This window comes from Capsicum annuum, chromosome 3, assembly GCF_002878395.1.
Source record: "Capsicum annuum cultivar UCD-10X-F1 chromosome 3, UCD10Xv1.1, whole genome shotgun sequence".
NCBI lineage: Eukaryota > Viridiplantae > Streptophyta > Magnoliopsida > Solanales > Solanaceae > Capsicum > Capsicum annuum.
The window spans coordinates 234,091,529-234,100,787 of record NC_061113.1 but is presented as its reverse complement, the minus strand read 5'-3'; the positions used below and the strand labels follow the sequence as shown (position 1 = coordinate 234,100,787).

General features: G+C 37.3%; 1 protein-coding gene across 1 annotated transcript in view; it reads left to right on the top strand.

Moving 5' to 3' along the window:
- LOC107862975 (endonuclease MutS2) overlaps positions 1-8,797 on the top strand; it is a 25,139-nt gene extending 16,342 nt beyond the window's left edge. The window contains exons 13-19 of the mRNA XM_047408681.1: positions 1,059-1,106; positions 1,249-1,379; positions 1,465-1,547; positions 2,537-2,640; positions 5,122-5,192; positions 7,436-7,731; positions 7,873-8,797. Of these exons, the coding sequence (XP_047264637.1) occupies positions 1,059-1,106; positions 1,249-1,379; positions 1,465-1,547; positions 2,537-2,640; positions 5,122-5,192; positions 7,436-7,731; positions 7,873-8,030 (891 nt within the window). The 3' untranslated portion in view covers positions 8,031-8,797. The remainder of the gene's footprint in view (positions 1-1,058; positions 1,107-1,248; positions 1,380-1,464; positions 1,548-2,536; positions 2,641-5,121; positions 5,193-7,435; positions 7,732-7,872) is intronic.
- Positions 8,798-9,259: the final 462 nt, after the last annotated feature.

Sequence of the window (9,259 nt, the reverse complement as noted above, 5' to 3'; positions counted from 1 at the left end):
AAGAAAGTTACTACAGATATAACTGTAATCCATCTGTTCTAAATTTCACTTACATAGTTCAGTATTTTGAGGTTCAGGTTGATTACACTTGTCATCATTTCCAGTATGGTGGTTCAAGGACTTCTCTTTTTAAGGAAAAGAACACTTCAGAAATTTATAAATCATAAAACTGTTAGTATCAGAATTCAAAATATTGAAATGTCTTTGATAACTTAGGGCATGTTAGTCCGTGGAATGTATCTGGATTGAATGAACGGGGACAAAAGGTGAAAACATTAGATAATGTGGCTAAATAGTGGACATCCCTGGTGGTAAAGCTGTCAGAGAAAACAAATTATGTGTTGACGCCATAAAGAATATACTGCTTAGCTGACTGGCATGTTATATTTAATTTATAACCATGCACATTCGAACTGCCCAAGCATTCTGTATTGCTACTCGGTATACTTACTGAATCAGTTGGTATAGTTATAAGATACTTACTGTTAAAATAGGTTATTTCTGCTTCCGAGGAATTATTTTTTGATGATGATTAAAAACTTAGCTACTTGGATAGGAATTATTTAGCATCCTGCACACGAGGCCTGTTGTACCAGGCTATCAGCTACCTTGATGGATTGATTTAGCGGAATTTGGCTCATTAGTACTTCACTGGTTTTATGACGTGCTCGATCTTTGTTCAATTTTAGGTTATTTGTTGTCCGTGATGCTTGATGATTTCGCAAGCATTTTCTGTAAATGTTCGACTCCCTTTTTAAATGCTCTATTTGCTTTATTGTCTTAAGATCTTCCTTTTCCCAAGGCCATTATTCCAACTTATGAAATTTTCAGGTCGAATGTTTAATGTAAAATGTAGCATAAGCTTAAAGTTATTGTTACCATTCTTGATCAAAGACAAATCCAAATCAGAGCATTTTTCAATTAGTTGATCTTTTGAACGTGTCTCTAATGATATCATTTACAGCTATTCTCCAGCCACAGTAATGTCTACATTTTTGAAGTGTTCTTTTTAGATCCAGATGCTGAAACTTTATATGATTTCTTGTCCATATTTGCAGAAAATCCGGTCTCACTCAACAAACATGTCACTTGTGCTATTAGATGAAGTATGTACTGGGACTTCAGCAGTTGTTCATTTGTTCTTCCAGAGACACAGCTATCTTGTTGCTATGAACCAGTGAAATTATGCATGGAACGACTGGACATTTTCCTTCATAAAGAGCATAGTGTGTATTCTTCATCTTGTAGGTAGGGGCAGGGACAAATCCTCTAGAAGGAGCTGCACTTGGGATGTCATTACTGGAATCTTTTGCAGAATCTGGGAGTTTGTTGACTATAGCTACCACACATCATGGAGAACTTAAAACCCTTAAATACAGGTGCTCAATGCTAAGATGGAACTGCTGTATATGAGACAAAAGACTTACCTCCTCTAACATCATGGTGCTACAATGTACTTGACAGCAATCATGCCTTTGAAAATGCATGTATGGAGTTCGATGAAATGAAGTTGAAACCAACTTATAGGATTCTTTTGGGAATACCAGGTTGTCCTTGTATCCATGTGGTAGTTTCTTGATGGGCTTGGAGTTTCTTATATGACTGATCATAGTATGTCGTGTTACTTCTTGTGGCAAAAAGAAGAGAAGAAATGATACTTCTTGCTTGCTTAAAAAGGAAAAAGGAACCTCTTTGGACCCAGATCAAATATTTCAGGGCACAATCTTTGTGACAAAGTATTCTTGAAATGTAGTTTTCCTATTTATTGTACTTCTCAAAACCTTTACATTTTCAAGCATTACCTTATGTGCCTAAGATAACCTGTTTTAAGCTCATCATAGAGATAGTACCAAGTAAAACCATGGTATACTCTTGTATCAATTTGTATACTATGATTTAGTTAATCACCAGAGTATTGGGATTGCACAATTCTGTACAAAGTGCAGGCAGTCTGATAAGTTGTTTATTCTGGTTCAAGTGTACCTTGCATTATCAGATACGTAAATGTGCAGGCTGTCTTCAAAAACTGGACCTACTTAGTAGTTGCTGAGCTTTCTTGTTTTACCATTATTTTTTCATTGTTTCTTGTAGCCGGGGGTCTATCGGAAACAACCTCTCTACTTCCTCGGAGGTAGCGGTATGGACTGCGTACATCTTACCCTCCCCAGACCCCACTCTTGTGGGAATACACTGGGTATGTTGTTGTTGTTGTAGTATGGGCTCTAGCATGTGTTTGACATGTCTTCTTATGCAGTTTCCACATCTGCATAATTCAAATTAACAGCTATTTGAACCGTGGCTGTGTTAAGCAGATTTACTCCTTATCCAGTTACCTTTTTATGTGATGGGGCGAAAGGGGATGGGTTCTGATGACAAGAGAAATCAAGGATAATTGCGTATTATATTATCAATTGACAAATTTCGGAGGATATTCTCTCTATGGCAAAATTTAGAACTTTGATGTCTTATTATCATAAGGTGATCATGGCATTGTTTTTTGGTAGGATCTCTAATTTTCGGACTTCCCCAACTGCAGGACTGTCAAATGCAATCAATATAGCCGAAAGGCTAGGGATACCTGATGTTATTGTGTACAAGGCCCGTGAACTTTATGGAGCTGTTAGTGCAGAAATCAATGAGGTACTTGCATATGATACCATTAACTAGTATTCAGGTTACTGATACTTGTAATTGATAGAAAATTTGCATGGCATGTTATAGTTATCCCTGTATTGCTAATGTGCATCCTTGAGAGAAGTATATATTACCCCCTGAACTTGTCACGTTTTATTCATGGTACACCTGAACTTTGATTTGTCCTAAGTACCCCTGAACTTATTTTTTTAGTAAGTCGTGTGGCCCTTTTTTGCTGACATGGCAAAATGTTTGGTTTAACACTCCATCACGCGCGTGATGGAGTGATTTTTCGGCCAAATCAACATTTTTAATGTTTAAAAAACGAAAAAAATTTATTTTTCTTATATTTTTAAAAAAAATTCAACTATCCCTCTACCTATTTAACTTCCAATCTAGAAAAAAATCATTCTATTACTTCTACTTTATCTACTTATTTTTAACTCTATGAAATATAATAGGAGACTTGTTTGTGCATGTGGGTCTCCTCCAATTGTGAGAATTTTATGGTCTGATGACAATTTCGAACGTGGATTCCTCGGTTATATGCATTATGGTGTATGTAATTATATTGGTTAACGACTTTTAGTCCCTAACGATTTGATTTTCGATTTAACCGATAAAAAATACTCATAAAATAGAAAAAATAGTAACTAACATGAAAAAAAAAAAAAACAAATCTTAGTTGCAACCAAAATCCTACTTATATATATATATATATATATATGGGGTGTAAAATAATAATTTAACATAAACTTATTGGGTTATCGGTTTACCCAATAATCCAATAAAAAAATCAAAATTGAATCAATGACCCAATAATTTTTTTTTTACAAAATCATTAAAAAAATCGTTAACCCAATAGCGATAAATCAATAACAATTATATCGATTCGATTTTTGTAACCTCTAACTTAAATTATGATTTCTTACTCCATTAATTATAATAAGAAACGTATTAGTGCATGTGAGTCTCCTCAAAATTCAAATCGAAAACTACTATGAAACACTCGAAAACTACTATGAAACACTAATTGGAAAAAAATAGTTTCATATTTTTAACATACACAAAAAAAATATAAATTTTTAGATAATAGCTTACTTGATCGACGACAATTCAACCTTTCACTATTTTGGAGCAGAGGAAGACTGAAAAATATAAATTTTTTTTAGAGAGAAATCGGATAATTAAGGGGTAGAAGTGAGTTATTTTTTAATATAGGATAAATATAAGGGAAGTGGATGGTATTTATCCATGTGGGCATCCACATCAGCAGTTTTTTCCGCGTGTCCGCGCGTGTATTACACGCTATGGACAGTCAGCAAAAAAGGGTCAAGTTCGGGGGTTTTGAGCAGCTTATTACAAATGAGCTCAAAGTAAGTGATCTTCTCTTTTACTGCCAAACTATTCACCACTCAAACTGGAAACAACTTTTAGTTATTTGGATTATCGTATGATTTCAAAAGCAGATTAGCTTAAAGATCAAAACAGAGTCGATCATTTCCTTATCTTGCTTCTCCGTTTCTTAAAGAGGTTATTTTACATCGTCAGTGTAAAGGTTTGACGGAACCGAAGCCACAGTTACCACGTAACCTACCGTAATACGAGAATCATGAACGGGAAAAAGCTCCGGAAATGGCCATTATTTTTCTTGGCACCATAAAACCCCATACTCAAGATCCAAAAAGGATAAAGAACCCATAAAAAATGGCACTGTCGAAAAGAGTTACAGCCAGAGTTTAAAACGGAGATATCTACTATGGGTGAAGGTGTAAGTGAAAAATGTGATGGTGTGATAGAGAGGGGAGGTAAGGTGGTGCTGCAATTTTGAAATGGTGGTCACTGATGAGTTTTTTTAAAGAAAGTTGGCATGGGGAAGATTGAAAAAAGGAATGTGAGGAAAAAAAAAAAGAAGAAAAGTGTAAAGAATAAGAAATGATTTTTAAATAATAATTAAATTGTATAACATCCAATTGAAAAGCGACACATGTACATTTTCCGTCCGCTTAATGTTCTTTTCCCTCACTCGCGCGTATAGAAAGGTGAAGAGAATCTTTTTGCCAAGCCGGCTTTCATGGGGCAGTAGATAATGCGTAAAGTTGAAATGCGTAAATGACTTTTCCAGACAAGATTAATATAATTTCCTATTTTTATTCCATATATAGATTCCTTACCAAGATACTGGATTTATTGCCACTCCATAGGAACATGTGCACCAAGAAATTTGCTGACCTTTGCTTAGCTTCTGTTGATTTTAGTTTCATTAGTAATTTCAATTGGTTCTCGGAAACAAAAGTTCCTTTCTCACCATATGATCTAGTGTTAAAATTATGCACAAGAAAAGTATTTAATTCAAGCACAATAATAAGTCGTTATGACTTCATATTTGTGGATCTGAACATGCACAAATCTGTTTTTCTTTAGCACTTTGATTTGTATTGACTAGCAGGTAATTTTCTCAGACTTCTTGTTAACATTGTAATGCAGGTTATACTTGACATGGAGCGATTTAAGCAGAACTTTCACGAGCAAGTTCGTGAGTCTCAACGTCTTCTTAAGTGAGGATCCTGTGCTTTGCTTAGCTGATTCCATAGACCCTCCAAAATAGATCTATCCTCCCTTACGCGGTAGTTTTGGTCGTTGAAACTGTTTCAAGATTGATTTTATTCCATTATAGATTTTAATCTTCTCTCCGTTGATAGTTGTTTAGCAGAAGAATGTTAAAAATGGAAACAAATAACGGCGTTCTATGGCTAGCAGATACATATCCTAGTTACTGAAATAGCCTAATAGTAGTTGATCTCTAACCGAACCTAAGAAGCTAAAGTGAGAGAGCGTGTGTATTGATAGAGAAAAAAGGAAAGATATGGGGTAGTAGATGGTAATTGAGAAGGGGAAACTACAGTAACTCTCACATGCAAAAGCAGGGAAATAGTGAGTGACAAAAGTCTGGCTGGTCTGCAGAAGCAAAGCGAAAATCATGAAAGTTATGGTAGTGGGAACACCATCAGTTGGAATGTTCAGACCAGTGGCAGACCTGGTGGCTGTTTGATGGAAAAGGTTTCAACTTGAGCTTGATTTATGATCTATGTCAGATATGCTGATCTGGCTGAAAATTTTTGTGAAAGCAGTTCTAATCAATGCTATTACCAGAAATGCTGTTCATAAAAGAAATTACCAGAAATGCTCTGTTGTATTTTACATTCTCTTAGTTTCACCATCTCGAAATGCAAGGTAAGGCTATGTACAATACATACATCCTTGTGGTGGGGCCCTTCCCCGGACCCTGTGGGAGCTTTAGTGTGCGGGGCTGCCCCCCCCCCCCCCCCCCCCCCCCCCCCTTTTTTTTTTTTTAGTTTCACCATCTCGAAATGAAATAAGACAGAGTTAAGGATGAGAAACATAGAAAGCTAAGGAAAGTAAATGAATTGTGTCCGTTGTTGGAAAGTATGGCTTTCCTGTTCGGTTTGTGAGCAAGTGGCTTTCCTTTTCGGTTTGTGAGCAAGTGGCTCTTATAAGCTCGAATGTTAGGTTTGCCTTTGCTCCACTAATCATAGATTCATATCCTTCAATGCATCAATGGATGGGTAAACTTAGTGCGTTGCATTCTTATTTCATACCATTGAGGATTAGAAAGAGAAAGAGGTTGTGTACTTGCATGACATAAGTAGCAAGTAAAAATGAGGGTGTTTGTCATCTGTTAATATTATTGAATCCCTTCAACTTTTGTCCACAAGATAAATAATCTCCTCTCCTTTCCACCTGAGAAACCAAACAACAAAGAGAGGGTAAATGCTTCCAGAAGGGAGGAAAAAACATCTATCCCTCCAGCCCTCATCCTTCCCTTTTCCTTTTATAGGATATCCTTTTGGCAGATGCAGAAAAGGTGAAAGGGAAGGACAGGATGATGATCCCACCTTGACCCTTAACTTGCACTAAGTGGATTTCTGTTCCCTTGCTAGTTGAATTACATGCACGTAGAGGTAAATGGAAAACACCCATTTTGTAATAGGAAATTTGTTTTAACAGGGAGTTGCTTCTTCATTTCACTTTCTCGCCATCTTATTACATATGACGTATTTGATTGCAGAACAAATAACAGTTGGAGCCAGAACAGTATTAATCCTTTAAGCATGTGGATGAGTGTGTGTTGTCAGCCCCAGTCCCTCAGTTTCCCGATTGGAATAAGGAGTTCCATGTTCATACTAATGCATCACCCGATGCCATCGGATGTATGTGGCAGTTGGCACTTAAGATGTTAATTTGACACATTGCAGTAGAGATAGTGGAAGAACAATATTTAATGATGGTTGAAAAGTTAGTTTGATTGAAAAGACATCATATCGATTTAAACTTCCTCCTTGTAAAAGGGACGACCCGGTTCATACCTACTCCGTAGGTGTCGGGGAGGGGGGGACCACTCCGGGCCTGACCTACGCGCCCTCACCCCAGCTTCGCTGGAGGGGCGTTTCGAACCCCCGACCCTGGCACACCACGGTAAGCAAGCTTACCGCTGAGCCAAGGCCATCCCTCAAACTTCCTCCTTGTAAAATAAATAAAACGTTGAAACTTCCTAACACGGAAAGAATGTCATAAAATCGAAACAAAGGTAGTAGCTTTAGCTGATTGAGATCTCTGCTGATCATTTATGATTTGAGAAGTTTGGATGACAGAAGATTTCACAGTTCATTTCCTTAAGGATTGTTTTCCCCTCGGCAGCCTTTTGCTCTTCTTTCTTGCAGTAAACTAACTATCGAAAATCTCACATCACGTGTTTTTGTTCTCTGCCTATTTGGTTTAGGCTCACTAAAGATCTCCATCACAAGTTGCTTATTGCCAGAAAAAATCTGAAAGAACACAACATCAGTCTAAGATGGAGAAAGGTACAAGAAATATCTAATGCAGCAGCAGTAGCACGATCTTCCATTCAAAGGAGTGCACGACAATATCGTGCAATTTGTAGTCAACCATCCCAGAAAATACTGGAAACTAATGGACACTCGTCAACTGTGAAGTGTGAAGCTAAAGAAGAAAGTGAAATTTCAGAAGCTACTCCTGCTGTGTCCTCTGCCAGTACATCCAGGCTGCCTGTTTCAGGTAACATAATTTCTTTTTTCTTTCTTTTATGTGATGATCACTATTTCTTGTCAATGGTTTGCTAGCATCTATTATACTTTCTTTATTTTACATGGATCAGATATCCACCATTGTTGGTAATGATCTGTTTTGCCTATGCAGCAGAGAGGAGGAAACTTCCCAATGTTGGTGATTCTGTCCGTGTTCCTTCGCTTAACAAGCAAGCTTTAGTCCTGAAAGTCGATCATTCTAGAGAAGAGCTATTAGTACAAGCTGGTAACATGAAGCTTAAGCTTAAATTAACAGATGTATTGACCTGAAAGGTGCCTGTTCCAGATAGGTTTTTCTTACCTCCATCCTGCAGTGAGAAGTGTCCTTGGGAGTCTGGGATTGGTATTTGAAACTGCTTCTCAGCACCTGCAATTGGCATGATGGAACAGTTAAACTTGCTAAATGCAAAGTAAGAATGGCCGATTGGTATATTTCCTCACTATTCCGTTTTATAATAATATAATAAAATTAGTGCAATAGACGACATATTTTATAGCCTGAGCGTGTATCCAGTTACCAGTTACCGGGGATGCATCTGATGCTATTTGACTAGTACTTTTACAACTGAGATCTAGCCTGCACATGAGGAGATGTACTCAGTTTTCAGCTGCACCATTTCACGATGTTTTGGCGTTTTAAAGGGAGGCCTTGAGGAGAAGTTTCCATCAGAAAATGTGCCCAATGTTAGCAAGCAACCAATAATTTTCAGTTAAAGTGCATGGTGTCACATGCAGGTAGTGTGTCAGGACAAATGAGACTTCTTTGAGGTTGCTCTGCAGGCGATGCTAAAGTTAAGGGGAACTTTTCATTGCTCCTCGTGCAGATTTACTTGCCCTTTTTTGAGCTTGCCAAATTGATTAAGTCAGACTGCTAGATCCTGGATGACAGTTTTACTATCAGTTTATTTGAACTAGGTTGCCTAGTTGCCTTGACTGGTGTGTGCTTATTAGTAACTTCGTTGTGTGCAGAAACGTATAGAATTCATACTTTACTCGTTACTAAATGAAATTGAGATCAAGCTAATTATTAGTCGCTATTCCCTATTTCCACCTTTACTATTCGAACTGCACCCTAAGGGTGTGAAGTCCTCAGATGCAGTGCTTCGGTTTTACTTCAACTTGGTGAATGTCCATATACCAAAATGCCTGATATACAACTGTCATTATTAGGGTTGATGTAGATTATACAAGTGTTGATGCCATTATATTATGTTGTTCCTTGACGTTTGTACGGCTAGAACCTCATTCTGGGACGAATCTCGATTAATGTATTGGTAATATAAAAACTAGCATTTCTAGAAGAAGCCACAAATGGTAAGTCACCATGAAGAGCAAGCCTATTGGTACCAACGCATAATCCAGAATGTCTTTTTTCATTTTGAAATAGGGTGACGATTTGCAAATGACTATCTCTAAGTTAATTTAAGGTTCAAAACTCCAAATGTATAAGTAGTGTAAAACAATCTGTAAATTCTACTGTTTCCCGTCACAGAGCGTGG